We start from the raw sequence: 18,307 nt of genomic DNA on the forward strand, positions 1-18,307 counted from the left end.
CTTATTCTCATTTTTAGTATGATTTTACTGTAATAATAAATACAGTTCTATATTTACAAATCTTCTTTTTTTTAAAAAAGCTTCTCAAATGAATTTTATTATTTTCCCATTAAAATATCTCAATTATAGCTTTCAAACTTGCTTATGAAAATAGTATGCATAGTGGCCTGTTTTTGTTCTGAAGTTCAATTTTTAATATAAAAGAATCTTTATTGAGCCAGTCTTCAGACTTATTCTTTTACTTCTTGTATACAAAAGAATATATATTCATGTGAGGAACAATTTCACTGACATTAAGCAGCACTCCATAACCGAACCGCAGTAAAAGTAAAGCTAAATAAACATTGTAGTATGTATTGTGCCATGGTCAGATGATCTCTTGTTTAATCCAAAGTAGTTTTAAGAACAGAGCTCCAGTTGCACGCTGCATTGCTTCAAAATCCAAGGAGACAAAGGAATATGATAACCGTGCAGCCGGCGTTCGGGTGCATACTTTCCGCATTTGTTCATTTTCTTTCCCAAGGATGCATGTGTCAGCTCAGAAAAGTGATGCTGGATAAATCTGAAAACAATTCTGGTCTCCCAACCTACAGTATTCAATGTGGTTCTTCTAAAGCAGGTCTGCTATTGCTAATGGGACTTCTTAATGTAAAGTTCTAACTCAAATGCCTATAAGCTGTGCTATGTTCAACCTCTTTAACAAGTTAAGAGCGGCTCTGCACTTTCACGCTTAGTTAAACAAGAACACTGAGGCCAGTTCATGTGTAAATATGTATTGTGCAACTAGGAGTGGTACATTTTCCATAAATACTTCCAAGATAATCTCATTTTCTTAATATTTGAAGTCCCATTAAAAATAAAAATCAGCTTAGTGGAAGTTTCATTGTGACCATTAAAAGATTCATGAATGGAGAGTGAGAAATGTTGATCTATTTTGAATCACCAGAGCCAGTGCTGTAAACATCAATGGCTTTTGGATTTTTTCTTGAGTCTGAACCTCAACTGATTCAAGGGTGGTTGTCTCTAAACCAGACTGAGATGGTATCTGTTAGGCTTTAGGATGCCATTTTCATTGCCACCAAGCCTTTGGGCACCCAGTAGTAGTAGACAATTATTTTCTTATTACTGCATATGAAATTCACCCATTTAATAAATGTGTGATTGATAATTTTTAAACACAGGTGACTCTGAGATGAAGCTAATGACATGGAACAAATGTTACTGATGACAGGTTACAGCTTTCACTCATTCGATACGATGATGGCACTAGTGAATTGTTGGCGGGAATATCATATGATATTCTGGTGCTTGCAAAGGTTACGAGAGCCTGAGTTGAATCACATGACTGTTTTTCTGCGTCCTCTGAATTAACAGAGACCAGGCTGGCATGCTTGGATGCTTTCCATGAAAAAGTCTGCTTTCGAAGACTTCCCAGGTCTTCCTTGAAGTGTGGGTTGAAAAGTATATAGAGAAGTGGGTTTAGACATGCAGGTAGGGGGACAATTACTAAAAGGATTGGTTTAATTACTTCTGGGCTAATAAAAGTAAGATTTAACAAGGAAGAAAATGATAAGATAGCCACAGGACAATAAAGAATGCAGTTAGTAAAAAGGAGCAAGGCAATATGCTTGACCATAGAACAGTCCCAAACATTATCCAATTCTCTCTTATCCAAACTACAGTAGAGTTTTGTATAAGCTATTGTCATTATAAGAAAACAGAGAGAGTTCAGCAAGACCAGTGCCACCATGTAACCCACAGCAGTTGGCTTCCCAAAAGGCAAAGGTATGCACAGAGGGGAAACCCCATACTCACTTCCCCCAAGTACTGGAATCACTGCAACGATTAAGGCCAAGACAAAGCAAAACAAGATGGCTACCCTCATGCTAGCAAGAGTGGCACTGGTCTCAAACTTTGTGGCATGTTTCACGGAAAAGCCGCGCTCAAGAGCTGCTAGTGTGAGCAAGAAAACGGAAGCCTCTGAAGCAAAGATGGAGAGAAGTCCAACCAAGTGGCAACCAAGTCCACCTTCCCACCAAGCTCCGTACTGAGCAAAGACTCCAAAAGTTAATGCATCCATGCTGGCAAGCACACTGCTGGACACACCCATGAGTGTGTTCACAATCGCTATTAGTCCAATCAAGAGCTTTATGGAGGAAATGAAGAGCGGGAATCTGAAGATCGTCGCAACCACCAATGCATTGCAAACAAAGGCCAAAACCACGATGGTCCAGACTCCAATTCGGATTAGCCAGCTCCCGAAGAGGTAGTCACAAGGCTTGAAGGGTCCTGCAAAGGCGAGACAGAAAAGATGAGTGCTTTTAGATGCCGTGGCAACAACACAAGCCTTCTCTTGGCCACTTTGCCCAGAGTGCCTGAGCCCTAAGAAGACTCCCTTTCCTCTGCCAGCCCTTTCGCAGAGCCCAGGAGAGGTGGTGAAGAAACTGCCAGTGTTGCTGCTGCTATTGCAACAGTATTATTATTATTATTTTAAGGGAAGAAGGAAAAGGGATTGTGGTGGTGCTGGTGCCACTAAAAGAAGAACGCAGCACAGGAATTTCTAGCAGCAGGGCATTGGCAGAGGCTCCATAAAGCACGGCCCTGGGTTACATGCATTTTGTCTGTTTTTTGAGAGAGATGGTGGTTTGAGCATTGCCTTTTTTTGTTCTGTGTAATGGGTTTTTTGTGGTGCTCACAACAGCTTTTTAGATTTACAAATGTGCCCCAAGGCCCCTAAAGGTTGGGTAGTGGCTCTCCAGGGCTTCCGCCAAGAGTCTTGCACAGCCCTACCTAGAAAAGCCAGGAATTGTATCTGGGATCTTTTGGGTACAAAGCACGCACTGAGTTGCAGTCATGCACACCATGGAGCACTGCGTTTTTTCATAGCTCCTTTTTCTAGAATATTGTGCAGAGTCTGCCAAGAGAGGAAGCGAAGGAGTTTTGAAACCAACCAACCAATAGATTGGATGTAGCTAGATCAATACCTGGAGAGGGAGAGCACTGCACCGAATGATGAGCTTTCAAATCTTCATCAAAGTCAAGAAGAAAATCCTCAAAGTCGCGGTCATCTGTAAAAAGATGAGAACGAGGAATGAGAACAAGGTCGGTGCCAGTCTTGTCTCACTTGGAAAGTGGTTCCATAGCCTGGGGGCAGCCACTGAGAAGGCCCTCTCCCTCGTCCCTGCTAAACATGCCTCTAGGAGTGGTGCTACCGAGATGCACTTTCCCTGAAGATCTCAGAGCAAGCATAGTCCTTCAAATAGCCTGGGCCTAAGTCATATATCATTAATCTCTTAAGCATTCAGAGAAAGGGTGACAGCTTATCCATTAATTCAGTATTTCCAGAAGATGCCTTACAGTAACTTAGCCTGCAACTAACTCTAAGGACACCTAACTCAAATAAAGAACAAATTCTATCCCAGTTTACACCTCCTTCCCTCCCTTTCGTCAGGGTTGAAGTTTAGATAATACACTTATTGGGCAGACATTTGTCCTCTTGTAGTCTGTAAAGAACAGAGGCAATGATAGATTTTAAAAAAACCAGTAAGACATTTTGTGTTAAATTCAGGAAATTGATTTTAACGACAGTAGCAACCGTTGGACTCTAAGGCAGAGCTGGATCTACAAATTTTGTCACAGAAGGCAAAAGTCTGCATTGCTGCCCTTGCAGATGTGTCCCCCCATTCCACACCCCTGCCCCTTGGAGTGGAGAAGCCTTGCTGGAGCTGGGAGAGGGAATCAAGAGGAATTCTAGATCCCCAGCTCACCAAGCCCTGGATCCCTCTCTTTCACCACAAAAAAACTTGAATCCTACAGCTCCTCGCCACCAATGTCTGCCCACATAAAGCTGGGGAGAATGAACCCAAGAGGAGGTAAAATTCAAAAACATTACTTTACAAGGGTAAAATAGGCATTTTATTGGAGACTCATTTGTACTGGCATTTTATTTTAAAGGCTGAAATCAGAAAGGCATACATTCATTTGATTATTGGTAGCCACATTCCAGTCAGAGTAAGTGGCCTCTTTTAAAACTGATTCTTATTATTTACCATGTGTATGGAAAACGCCAACATCTTTCCTTTGAAATTCCTCAGCACTGCTGTTCTCATCCTTGTTCCACTGGTTTTGGATTTTGTAGTGGCCATCGCAAGCTCCAAATGCACAGCACTGATAAGCATAAGGCATTTCAATCACCCTTTAGAATTAACAGACAAGATTATGAACATTAAAACGTCTCAGTGTACTCAACCTACATCCTTTGCAAAGTCAACGCAAATGGCATTAGCACCAAACTGAAGCAACAGAGAGGCAGGGCTCTGACTCATTAAACAAGTATAAAAAATTAAGGGAAAGCACATTCTTCCCACATCCCTGTACATTTCAGAACATTGCACACATGCCATAATTCCTTCTATTTTCAATGTTCAGGCTGTGAGCACTGTTGCTTATGTAGCTACACAACAGTGCTGATGAACAAGAAGGAATTATTAGCAGATGTGTGTGTAAATCCCAAGGTTTGCAGAATTACATTAAAGAAACCAGAAAAACTCTAAACGGAAAGGAAACTGGAAAATATCCACACGAGGACTATTCAATAACTATGGAATAATGTCTGCAGGGGGTGAGAATCAGAAAACCAGTGGGGAGTCAGATTGGAGTGGAGTGGCTATGAACATAATAATGATTTATATTACCTGAACAGGAAACATAACTTGGATATTTCAAATGTGATGCCAAACTATAGGTTGTTGGTTTTTTTTAAACCTTGCATAATCCTTAGCTCAATTACATTGCTTATTTGAACATCACACTTTTGATCTTGTAGACTTATGTAGATACAGAAGCTCAGAATGGCTTATGCTGACTTTTTGTGTTGCCTCCAGGCTGCAGTTCCATGATGGCAACCAACACCCTGTGATGGACCAGGATACTGGTGCATTGCATCAAATTGTGATGCTGTTCCTGTTTGGCATTGGTTGAGCCTGACTGGTATCTTTTTCCATGCCAGCTCCACTTCTCAAAAGAACAGACCATCAATAGCTCTTCTTCAGATGTTCTGGTTACAGTATTTTTGCATTAAGTCAATATGGCAAAGTATTTTACTGCCACCCTCAAACCACATACTTGATTCAAATCTTTTTTTGTTTTTTTTTTGTTTGCAGCTATATATTCGCTACATTTTTCAAAATGGGGGTAGTTTATGAAGCAATGGTCAAGTGCTCGCTTTGGCAGCGCAAATGCTAAAATAAAGCAATGGTCAAACGAAGGGAGCTAGCCACTATAAAACACAAATTAGACAAATTTTAACAAGGGCTGTTTATTTGAGGGGCGGCGGATATTGCTGAGAAGCAGATGTGTTTCAAAGTGAGCAGCTACCAGGGTGTCCAAAATCAATCATATTTTCTTGAGATAAAAAGGATGTAATAAGTCTATAATTTTACCATGTATATATTTGTTTCAGTGCTGTGGCTCAAAGCCTCTGAATAGGAAGTAACTCACATTATACAGTGACACCCCTCCCATTGCACATGAGCACAAGTGTGCCTTATTAGTTTTAATGAGGTACTCACTTGAGTTCTGGAAAGTTTTCAGATGATATCAAACTTTGTAGTGCACGATTTCCTGTTAATTTTAGATGAGTTAAACCATATAGGCCAGTTACAGGAAAAGAGAACAAAAGGTTGAATGACAGATCCCTGCAAAATTAAAGGGGAGAGAAACCAGTTTACTATTCCAGAAGGGTGGGATTTTTTGATTTTTTATTTTGCCTGAGGATATTTGTTATTGTCGCAGAGTATTAAATTCTGCAAACGATAAAACATAAAGACGATTCAGCTGACAAAAGATGCACCTTGGGTCACTGGTAAATCTGCTGATTCACCTCAGAGCCCAATCCGCTTGGAAGGTCTCTTGTACAAGCCACATAGAAAGGAATAGGACTGCAATAACGTGTTATTGGATTCTTCCCTCCGTTTTTTATTGTTGGCAACTCTTTGATGCGTAAAGGGCCTTTACTGAAGTTATGTGCACTTGGATGTCAGTGTGCTTGCAACCTAACCAGATTGTCTTGCTTGGATTTTGCAAAATTGGTCAGCATCTGGGATATTAGCAACAGCAACCACAGAATTAAAAAACCAGTCATTGTTACTTATACTGATGCCTTCTAGCACAGGGTTGTGTCCAACTTTAGTCCTCCTCTAGTGTTGATCTAGAGCAGTCCTAGAGTAGATCTATTGGAATTAAGGGACTCGACTAACTTAGGGCCATTAATTTTACTCTGAGTAAAACATAGTTGGATACAGCCCACAGTTTTTAAAGAGCAGACAAACTTTTCCATGGCATGTTATTTGTATGTAATCATCATTGACCTGGTTCGCATGCCACACTAGGCCAAACTATGGCTTACCAGGAGAATGTGAATGTGCAGGCTCCTGGAGACAAGCTCACAGAACCTTTGATTCTCCCTGGTCTTTCTTTAAATTATTTTTTTACCCCTGTGCTGTGCTGAACCCGGGCTCATCAAAACTGACTCTCGTGGTTAAACTCTCTCCTCACTAACCGAAAGTTGTAGCCAAGGTTTGCTCTTAGCTTTGGCTTATTGTGTTGTGCAAACCAGCCACTGTTTTGTCAAAACCAGAGCATAAAGGGAGAGAGAGAAACTTGCATCCTGCGAGTCATGCTGCTTACTCTACATAGTAGAGCCCGCCCTACTCCTGGTATCTATGGACGCTGCCAAGAACATGCACAGTGGCACCTACTGATGGGATGCTATGGTTCCAAGCACCCGTGCAGTGCCTATAGTCACTTGAAGGCCTCATGCCACAGGCCATGTAAGTCCTCCTTGCCACTTTAGTAAACTAGGGGAAATGTGGGACAACATGGAGGGCTCTAGTTAAATACTGTGGTAGGCAGGAGCTGACTGAATCTAATTAGATTTAGAGCCAGGCACCAGAGTGATCTGGGTCTGATCCAAATTTAATCATGTGGCGCATCTGCTGCCCAAGCTCTCCTGTTCTGCATTCTCTCCATCACTAATTGATACTATGAAACAATGCAGAAATGCAAGACCACTATGGCTGGCCAAACAAAGGCCAAAGCTACTTTGTTTTGCATTTTGTTGTTCATTAAATTGTCATTCCATTTTACTCTGCACTGAATAGAGCTTTTTGCCACTGGGTATTTGAATGATCATAATAGGACAGCATCAGACATAAAAAAAAACAACAGAATACTTACAGTTTAATTAGAGACAATAAAGAGGAGAATGCATTGGCATGAATGACTGATATTTTGTTCCAAGCTAAATCCCTGCAGAAAGGAAGAAAATTATATATGGTTAAAAATGAATGGAGATTTACTTTGAATCTTTTAAATTAAACAACAATTAACTGCATGAAATCACTTCCAGTAGGCTAATTTTAGACCCGTGTTTGGACATTATGATAAGCCACAAGTCATGGCTTACTGTGAATGAGGAGCATGCTATTGCACACAGCCAGATTGCTTCTCCCTTTGTTGACCTGGGTCCAACAAACCACTAGTCTAGGCTTAGTGTGCTGTATGAACCAGTGCTCACAGTTTGTTTGCCTCCAAGGTTTGTTCTTGGCTTACCTACTCTGGTTTGTTTGGAAGAAACAAACCATAAGCACTGGTTCACACATCACACTAACAAGGGTCATAGTTTTTTGCTCTTGGCTCAAGAAAGGGAGCACAGCAGGAGCACATTTTATGGCTTACTGAAATGTACAAATGTTTTTGGTTGCAAATTTGAATGCATACATCTCTTCCTCTTGATCCAGGATCTAGCTAACTAATAAGCAAATTATGGGATGATCTCTGGTCTGGTTCAGATAAACTACTCCTGTTTGAACAAACCATGGTTTATTGGGGGGAGTGTTGGGTTCTCCTCTCACTCCCTTCACTCCTCAGTTACATTCAGATTGAGACCCAACTACTAAATCACCATGACAGCTGAACCAGGAAGTGTAGGCAGTTTTAAGTTTACAATCAGCATCAAATCCTGATTTGTAATCCTGGTTCACAGGCTATATTTAAACCATAGCTATCTAGTTCAGATGTTGCAGGAAACTGATTTTATAAATCAGAAAGTGTCTCCTCAAACTAGGCATGTGAAAAGATGGCAGAAAGGGAGGGAGACTGCTCTAACAAACCATGGTTTGTGTTAAACCTGAACTGAACCTTTCTCTATTATCTACTAGCTTCTCAATAGATCTTCTTCGTCTTTCACATCTGCTACTTCTCTCATATGCCAGTTTCTCTGTCTTTCCAATCTTTCTCCCACATTTTCCCTTTCATATCTCCTTCAGGATGCATGTTTTTTTGTGTGCCAATGCTTCATCATAATAAGAACTTATATAAGAGTCTGCTGCCTGTGGAAAACCCAACATAGGATAATACAACACTGAATAGAATATTATAGAAATGGATCAATTATTACTCCCGTTACATGAAGTGTGGCCGTCAATTTTTGTACATTTACACACACTGCTCCTTGCTCTTTCGTATTGCCATCTGTATACAATTCACTCAGCTTTTCCATTCAGCAGTGGATTTTGAAGTGTACCCATAAGAGGCTTCTATATGAGTTAAATCAAACTTCCTATTTCTTCAGAGAAGTCTGCAAGCGGAAGCTATTTCAGGGTTGGGGTTTTTTGTTGTTGTTCACGGCTGTGTGAATTCATTGCTGGAAATTTTCAACGTCAGAATGTTTGTTTTGCTTTGGCAAATCTAACCTGGCAAGCTGAATGATCAAAGGGGGGAAAATGGAAAGCAGAATATGTAGGAGCAGGCAGAGGAAAGGAATGTGAGCTTCCATGTTTCTCAGTACCAAGGTAAATAGCTCCTTTATGGCTATACTCACAGCGAACGTAGGGCAACCAGCTGCTGAAACGTGCCCACTTTGATTTCATATATTTCATTGTGGTGTAAATCACTGTAATGGCAAAAAAATGGCTTTAGAGAAAACAACTTCCAGAGAACTTCAAATGCTGCCCAGGATTCTCAGAATTACTTCAGATGTCTCAAGAGTCTGAGGACATCTAGTGGGACTTCGACCACCTCTCCTGCCCCTGAACTTCCAGTCCCTGTACCACATCACAAACTGATCTCTCAGATGCAAAAGCTGCTTGGTTTATGGTACTTGGGGCTGGTTATCAGGAAGCATAGGTACAAAGCCCCCTTTGGTTGAGTGTGCAGAACTAGTTGTATGTTTATTTGAATCCTGGCCGTTGTTTAGATTTCTTTTAGAGCTATATGTTACACGAAAAACAGAATTTCCAGTCTTCTCATGCATAAGAAACAACTTGCACTCCAGAAATATGTATCCTATTCATCCTGTCTCTTTACCCAAAAGAAAGAAAGCAAGGCTTAAGGAGCTGCGAATGCATTGTAAGAAGCAAGCTAGATGGGAAGAGCATCATATCCTGGATCAAAGTTTAGAGCTTATCCACTCCACTGAAAACTCCACGGACAGAGTCATCTAAAAAATTGAATCATCATTCCTCCCCACCATCAAAAGCCCCTTATAGTTATATTTTTTGTTATTCTTCCACATTAAACATGCAAAAGAAATGTGTGATATGATGGGATACATGATGCACCAGACCTCACCAAATGCTTCTCCCCCTAACCCAAAACTATTAATTTAAAATGCCAACAAAAGTTCTGACTCATATATACAGGTCTACTCCCTGCATTGGAGGGGATGGTAAAACCTTCCTCATGTGTACATACATTATTATTATTTTTTTGTATTTTTTGTAACCTTACACTTTCTGAAGATTTTCACAAGCAGTAAAATGAGGCAAGTCACCCAGCTGGTTATATGAGAGGTCTCTGAAATACAAATACAGAAAAATATAAGGCGGCTATTTCTGTTAAATAGTAAAAATATATTTAGGGTTATTGCTTCTTTCTGGATTCAGTTTTCCTTCAAAACACAACTCTTCTTTTAATTGCTTAAAATAATCTACTAGATACTTGGTTTTAAACCATTTTTCTAGGTGGATCTGATCTTTCAAACTACAATCACAGTGAAATTTAATTAGCTTCCCAGACTACACTTTAAATTAAATAATCTTGCCTCTGACCTTTAGAACTGCCATATCTTTAACTGAGGAAAGTGGTTTGAGGAACTAGAACTAACTTTGAAATCAATCACTACGGGGTGGGGGTGGGGGGAGAGAAAGCCCTTCAAATGATGTGAGCCAAAACTCAACAAATTGCAGAATAACTGAAACATCTGGACTCATTTATAGTATAATATAGCTAATCAAAAACAAGCCATGGTAATTTGCAGAAATTGTAAAAAGAAGAAAGAAAAAAGGGAAATAGATTTGCATCCTGTACTCCTTTGTGCAGGGGAAACTCCCATCAGGCTTAATATGACTTTTGCCTCTGTGAAGAAAGAAATGAGAGTGGACATAGGGACATGTCCCTTGGTTCTGTTTTTTAACCTTACACGGTAAGGTTTTGTCCCTGGGCTAATATTCTTTAAAATTAACTTATGAAGTTAATTTTAAAGTTCTCCTTGTATGGGTGCGATGGGAAAGCTAACCGCCTAAAGAGCATTTACGTCTTGTAGGATCCATCTCCACTCAGTGGGAGAAGGGTATCAATGCCAAAGTTAAAGGGCATGCTCATTTAGCAGGAAGTAAAACACAAGAGGTGCACTTGCAACCTCATCAGGTGTAAGTTGCAGAGGCACAAAAACGGTAAAGTTATAGTAGGTCATTTTGGCTATCAGAGGTGTGTGTGTGTGTGTGTGTGTGTGTGTGTGTGTGTGTGTGTGTTAAGAGTGCAAATTCTATCCTAAGGGTAAAGTAAAGTAACTGTAAAAATGGTCAATACTGTACACCAAAACAAAAAGCAGAAACATTGGAGGAAAGAACTGTCAGGCCACCCTGTGGATTAGGAATGGTAATCTTTGCATGTCAGGTTCCCTGGTTTTAAGGACTGGTTGCTTCAGATATTGAGAAAAGATTCTCATGGAAGCATATGGCCCAGGGCCCGCACTGCACATTTTAAGCCTGTAGACAATTATCCTCCTTACTCAGATATGGTTCTACACTACAAGGAGAGCCTGCAAGGAAACTCCCGCTTAGAGGCTTTCTCTCCCCCCCAAAAAACAACAACAACAACAACAACAACAACAACAACAACAACAGGTGGGCAGTGGAAGCAGGAGTGGAGGGGACACAATGCCAGGGCTGGAACCAGCAGGCAGGCAGCTATTCTCTCCGCTTGCGTGATGGTTAATTGCATGAGAGGAATGCCGAAACAGAAACAAATGAGAAACTTGCAATCTGGACAAAAAAAAATATTCCGTAAATTGAGCCAACATTTCTGAATGATTTTGTTTATACGTAGGCCTTTTCTGCATTTAAAATAAAATTGTCAATGCTCCCCCCTTTTTAAACCCCCCCCCAAATGTGAATTTAAATCAGATAATTCTATACATATACAACTGATCTGTGACGGTAACAATCCTGTCAGTTTAAACACCTTTACTGAGTTTGGTCCTATGCTTTGCAGGAAAAGATACTTCATTTTGCTCCCAAAGTCAAAGGAGCAAAGGTAGCTCATAAGCAGCAATATTTAATGTTGCTGTGGTAGAATTAGTACCCAACTTTCTAAGAAGTGCCCACAAGAGCCACTTTGGCACTATGACTGTATGTTTTTAGCTAGTGTTATTAGAACGTTGGCTAAGCAAACTGATGCCAGATACATTCATCATGATGTAATCATTAAAGGAAAGTGCAGTTGGCCCATTCACAAAGAAGTAGACAGAATGATTACTTTTGATAGTGATTAAACTAACACTGCAGCATTCTTGTAAGCTACAATAATGTATTGGTTAATCATTATAAGGAAACAGGTCTCCCATACATCTTGGGTATAGTGTTCAAAAATCCAATTGAATAAATATGCCTTGGAGAGAAAATAAAGGTATGGAACATTAAGGTATAAGTGAGGATGGAGTTTGTCCCCATTTTGGTGATTATCAGAAAAAGAAAAACCTTTAACAGAATGGAAACTGGGCTTCCCTGGCCCCTTATGTATGCTTTCTGGACACGGGTGACTTTTAAAAATTATTTGAAAAGTAGGAGGAAGCTTGCTTAAATCCATACATTCTATAAATCCTATACCTTCTCAATTTTCTCCCTCTTATGGTCACTGCAATCAGTTAACTGAGCATATTCTGACTGGTGATATTGCTTGCTCATCTCATTTTGCCAGGCCGTCCCACCATGTGTTTTACTTTTCTAGCATTATAAAGACGTTGTCTCTCCACCACAATCCTGTGTATCAAGTACAGACTGTAGGCACTGCAAATAGGGGCCATGCAGCATTTACGTTCTGTACTCTGCTTAATGGAACGCGGGTGGCACTGTGGGTTAAACCACAGAGCCTAGGACTTGCCGATCAGAAGGTCGGCGGTTCGAATCCCCGTGACGAGGTGAGCTCCTGTTGCTCAGTCCCTGCTCCTGCCAACCTAGCAGTTCAAAATTACATCAAAGTGCAAGTAGATAAATAGGTACCGCTCAGGTGGGAAGGTAAACGGTGTTTCCGTGCGCTGCTCTGGTTCGCCAGAAGCGGCTTAGTCATGCTGGCCACATGACCTGGAAGCTGTATGCCGGCTCCCTTGGCAAATAAAGCGAGATGAGCGCCGCAACCCCAGAGTCGGCCACGACTGGACCTAATGGTCAGGGGTCCCTTTACCCTTTACCTTTACTCTGCTTAATACACCATTAGCTCTGGATCAGTGCTGGATTCATTTTATTTTATCTTGCCCTTTCTGCAAGGAACTTAACATGGCATGTAGTTCTTATCCCACCTGCTCAAGAGCCTTGAGAGATGGGTTTGACTAAGAGACAGCAACAGGTTCTGGGCCATCTAATGAGCTTTGTGGCTCAGTGGGGACTTAAGCTCAGTCTCACCAGCCCTAGACCAACACACTAAGCACTCACCATGCTCAATCTAGTGCTAGTACTAAGTCTTTACATGACGGCTGCAATATTCTTGCTAGGCTCTTTGTTATGCATCTGTTTTTGCTCTTGAATTATGAAGGGCTAAATATGTGAATTTCCATGGTGATGATATAACACATTTCTGAGAACGCTGTATCTTGAAAGTTCCTAGGATTTAATGTAAATATGTATTTTATACTTACAGTACTTGGAGGTTGGGTAGCTGATCACAGATTGTTTCAGGAAGGTATGTGATCCGAGCTCCTGTAAGGGTCCTGTTAAGAAATTACGCACATCTCCTTAGAGTGATTCATGCCAATGCCCATCAGGGAGGAGGGACTGAGAGAAGATCTTGTGAATTGGGCTTATTTGAGAATGGGCTTCTGAAAGGAGTATGGAGCATGGGGAGGGGTGTTCAGTTGTTTTTCCACCATGCAAGGAGTAAGAGCATGAATCATATTGTAGTGTCAATGGGATCAAACTAGCTCAAATCCAAATTTGAATTGATCACGGTTGCAGACTGGGTTGAACATGATTGGTTGAAGGACAGCTTCTTTAAAGCAAGTCAGCATCGGCAATAATTAATGCCATCTGCTTTCAGCAGTAACATGAACTATCTGTCTGATACTTACAGGCTTTCCAGACTTGTTGTCCCAGTCAGATCGGGAAATTCTGTTATCTGTGAAGCACCATTTAGTGTCCTAAAGTTACAAACACAATGTACTTAGTGGGATTTTATTTTTTTAGAAAGGGCAAAGGAGTTGTTTTAGTGGTGAAGATATTTTAAACTTATGGATACATACAAGGTTCTGAGTTCAGGTAAGTGCTGAAAAGCAGACTTTTCCACAATCTGAATAGGGTTGTCATAAAAATGGCTGTGAGGAAGAAGAGGAGGACACATTTAACACTCAAGATTTATATCTTTAAATACTTTTTGCAATAAATCAGTGGGGGGCTAGCTTGCAATCTATTCATTACCCCTTCTCCTCTGGAGTTACTTCTTTTAATGTGGCACACCTTTCTCCCTTGCTTTTTGAATTTGCTCCCCAGATTACAATTATATGCTTATTTTGATTTAGACCAACTGTATGATTATACCTTAGTGTGCATTACTGACAAAATGTGTGGCCTAGGGACATTAGAGTGAAGGGCAGGAAACAAACAAACAAACAAACAAACAAACAAACAAATAAATAAAGGCAGGGATGGAATTGAACACACCTTACACATTCAGAGTAAGAAATGAATAGGAAGATAGTGTTCATACTAGCCTAGCGAAACTCTCCCATCTTGTTTCCGCACTAACATATCTCAGTTTATTAAGCAGAGATATGCACAAGACTTGTGCCAGCATGCTCTGTTTTCCAAATGTGGAAACTAGGGTTATCAGGTTACAGAAAAAAACAGGATCTGAAACCAACGTCAACCTGGTAAACAGTTTCCTGGTTTGGATATAAAGAGAAACTATGTAAGGCCTTTTAGACAAGTAACTCTTTATAAAATGGCATTTTATTCACTTTTTCACCTTCCAAATGCCATTGTATCATGTATGTGTCTGTTGGGAGCTGGAGCTCAAAATTTGGATTTCCCAACCTTGATTTTAATGTGTACAAAAGGGGGGGGGGTGAGATTTCATAAAGTTTGAGAAGCAATGGCCTGCTCACAGAAAGCAGAGAAGCAAGATACACAACGAATTTTAGTAATTAATTTCACATTTTCTATTAAAAGTGAACTGATACTACTTACATTGCTATAAGGGATGGATTGCCCACAAATGCCTGTCCAGGTATTGACTTGATATTATTACTATGAAACCCCCTGGAAAGGAAACAGAAAGCATGATACACATACTCACAATATGTGAAAGAAATATGTGAAAGGCACAGTCTCTTGGGATAAAAAAAATTCAGATCTGTAGAATGCTAGCAGGTGTAATAATGGAGGTCTTCTGTTTTCTAGACATTACGGCAGCAAATGGTGATGGATGGATGGACAATCCAGGCGGGGAGGGGGGGGATTTTGCAACAACACCAGCAATTTTCTCAAGTCTTTCTGTTTATTCCTAAAAGCTTCAGGAAGTGAACTTGCCCATTCCCTCTAGTAGCAACATGAAGAAATGTTTCAGTGATACACTGGTAAAGTAGTGTTTATGAACAGTTTATGCTGAGCGACGTTTATTGTTAATGAGATTTGCAGCCAGAGCTCGCGTACATGTTTATTTTGGAGGTAGGTCCCACTGAACCTGTCCTCATGCAAGCATGCCACTCTTCTAAATATCTTACTGGACAAAGTTAACTAAAATAAACAGGACCAGCTCCCAAGTAAATGTGTTTCAGATCAGGGTGCTAATGAATGCGAACATACATAAAATCCCAGGGCATCCTGTACATTTTAGGCTTTCACAATTTCTTTATGAAAAGTATTTTAGATGAACAAGCAAAAAAGGACAAGCTAAACAATGTAATTGCTGCCATTTAAGAAGGAAGCAAATTGTCTCCAAATTAATTACAGCATTTTATTCACATGAGTAATAATCTATTGTCAGAAACAAAGGCAGCAATGAAGTGTTCAGCAGGAACAGTAATGATTTGTGTGGGAAATGTTCATTTGTTCAGTCAGGTATGAACAAAGCTTCCCAGATTTAAACTGAAGCATGGCTTGGGCAAGACCATCAGCTGCTGCTATTAGTAGGTTGGCTCAGAAGACTGGCTGCACAAGAAAATTATCTCTAGAGCAGAACCCTGAACAATTAAAGTTGAGGCAGAGCACAACACTAATTATTATTATTTTTTAAAAAAGATTTCTAAGCTACATATAAAAACCCAGACATTTCTACAGTGCTTTATCATCTGCAAAATCATGTCATTGAGGGGAGGGGGGAATGTAAAGGAGAGTTTTTCAAGATTAAGGCAGTGAGCATGCCTACTATAGAAGTTAGCTATTTGCTCATTAATGTTGTTTCAACATACAGTAACAACCTTACACTAACTTTCTGCTTCCCATGACAATTTTGAATGTGCAGTTGCATGGCCAGGTAAAAAAAGAACAGGCGTCCTCTTGCATATTTAAGTTGTGTAGAAGAGGCCCTTTTTAGCAGATGGAGCTTTTTTCTGATTTCCCTATGTGCAGGATGGAATGGTAAAGACCAGACTTAGAAGCATCGAGTTAGCCTCCTGATTGCGAATTTCAACCTTAAGCAGGTGGGGGGAATAGCTTAAGAAAAGGGATGCAGCTATTCCATGCTGTAATAGAGTAAAAGCACATACCCCTTACTCCCTTATAAATCTCTTGGTGAGGAAAGTTATTGTTGTCCATGATCGCCAAAGGAAGTCAACTCATAGCACAGTGCTTTTCCCAGTGCAGTGGCTGAGTATCTCATCTTGTGAGCACACTAAATCTGAGAAAGTCAGATTCTTATTTGGTTAGATGCTGGCTTCCTCTATGTCAGCCTCCCCATCTCTTAGGGACAGAACATAAAAATGTATCATTTTGAACATGGTGTTTTGCCTTGATCACATGAAAATTACTGACTCTATCCTAGAGGCGCCAGCCATTTAGAATCATTATTACTGTTATCTTTTATTTTCAGTGCAACCTCCATTTCATGTATTCCCTGATCCAAAGACTTTAATAAAAATGCTTTCAACCATAAGCCTGGCATTGACTGACCTAGGATCTGCCTTACCCACAAATTTAATTTATGCTATAGATTAACTAAAGAGGGGAACGTGGGAATATCCAAAGTGAGTCTGGCTGGCAGTGACCAACAGGTCTGAGAAGCATTGATACGCTATTCTTAAAAAAACCTCTGTAGATCTCAACAACCTCCTGGCTTATGAGCAGGGGTACAAAATGGGAGGTGGTGGCAGCAACTAATATTTACAGAGGTTCTGCTCCCCTGAGAGTGCATGCACACAAACACACCAGATATAGGAGTGGCAAAAGGTTATGATGATTTCAAGCCAGCTCCCTAATGTGTATGGCACACAAAAGCATGCTACTAAAAACAGATATTATGGTTCCCTTGCACACAGCTTGAACAGTTGGGAGTTCTTAGTCAAAGGGGGAAGATGAAAGGAGAACTTTAAAAGTCAAAGATGGAAGTTTTTAAATCTCAGGCAGAGCATCACAGAGGACTTAAGAGGAGAAATGAAACAAAAGGTATCCTAAGAGCAAAAATGAGTTTAGCAGGCTTGGCTGGGGGATGTCATGGAGGGAAGGATGAGAAGAAAAGGCTTTGCTGGCATCCTCTTGTACAATTTGTGTTATAGATTTATATTTAATCTGTAGAGGAAACTTTAGCCTTTTGTTTAAGCTAGGGGTGGCTAATGTGTGGTTCTCCAGACGTTGTTAGCTTCCAACTCCCATCAGCTCCAGTCAACATGGTCAGTGCCCAGGTCTTGCAGAATTTGGACTTCAGCAACATCTGGAGGATTACAAGTGACCCAGCCCTGGTTTAAGCATTAGCCTGGTAGCCAGAGGCTACAAGGGATTGCATGTAGGCAAGTGAGTGGACTGACAGAAGATGGGCAGAGAGCAGAAATATAGTTGGGTGCTGTGGGAAGGCCAGAACTCTCCCAACCAGGTGAGTATTTTTTATTTATTTTTGTGGATTAGTAACCTTCTGGGCTGTATATAAAATACTGTGATAGTTCAAATGCTGTCTGCAAAGCTTTGGCAACATTTTCAATTGCTAGAAATTGTCATACTAGAGACATGCCACTCTTGAAAGAACCTGCTCTCTCTTTTCTTTTGCTATTACTTATGAATCACCATGTAAATAAATGAAGTCATTGCTGAGGATTTTTGGATTATAGCTGTGTGTGTGTTGCCTGGATTTTGGGATCTGAGAGCCGCTTGTTGAACAGGGGGAAATGCTGTGTGTGTGAAGCGGTCCTAACCTCATTGGCAGCCCTTCCAGATGATATCACGATTTATGTTCAAAGGCCTCGGGATTGATAAGGTCTGTTACAAGTGAAAATATCATTCATCTTGATTATAATGATTTCTTTTTGATGTCTACAAGATGCACTTTTGGCCATTCTGGTAGCATCTGGAAATACATCTTGTGGCAGTAATGGGCAAAATTCAGATGAATTTTGGTCCAAATAATTTTTAATATGGAAAACGTTCCCATATGCTAAATGACACTCATAATGTTCATGGAGGTACATATAATGGGGGTGGGGGAATCAGTACTGGATATCTGCATGTGGGATGTGCCTTTGTGGAGTCAAGGCAGCAGTCAGTCAAACAACCAGGGAAAGAACTGCAGGAAAGCTTTGATGCCAATGGCTGCCTTCTGACTCTGGAATGCT

At 40.5% G+C, this 18,307-nt stretch overlaps 1 protein-coding gene across 1 annotated transcript in view; it reads right to left on the reverse strand.

The window, feature by feature from the left end:
• Positions 1 to 223: 223 nt before the first annotated feature.
• LGR5 (leucine rich repeat containing G protein-coupled receptor 5) overlaps positions 224 to 18,307 on the reverse strand; it is a 68,221-nt gene continuing 50,137 nt past the window's right edge. The window contains exons 8-18 of the mRNA XM_081211939.1: positions 14,736 to 14,807; positions 13,793 to 13,864; positions 13,622 to 13,690; positions 13,193 to 13,264; positions 9,790 to 9,855; positions 8,882 to 8,953; positions 7,237 to 7,308; positions 5,571 to 5,696; positions 4,050 to 4,195; positions 2,985 to 3,068; positions 224 to 2,289 (exon numbers count right to left, since the gene is read on the reverse strand). Of these exons, the coding sequence (XP_081068065.1) occupies positions 1,199 to 2,289; positions 2,985 to 3,068; positions 4,050 to 4,195; positions 5,571 to 5,696; positions 7,237 to 7,308; positions 8,882 to 8,953; positions 9,790 to 9,855; positions 13,193 to 13,264; positions 13,622 to 13,690; positions 13,793 to 13,864; positions 14,736 to 14,807 (1,942 nt within the window). The 3' untranslated portion in view covers positions 224 to 1,198. The remainder of the gene's footprint in view (positions 2,290 to 2,984; positions 3,069 to 4,049; positions 4,196 to 5,570; positions 5,697 to 7,236; positions 7,309 to 8,881; positions 8,954 to 9,789; positions 9,856 to 13,192; positions 13,265 to 13,621; positions 13,691 to 13,792; positions 13,865 to 14,735; positions 14,808 to 18,307) is intronic.

This window comes from Podarcis bocagei, assembly GCF_964188305.1.
Source record: "Podarcis bocagei genome assembly, chromosome: 10".
Taxonomy (NCBI): Eukaryota; Metazoa; Chordata; class Lepidosauria; order Squamata; family Lacertidae; genus Podarcis; species Podarcis bocagei.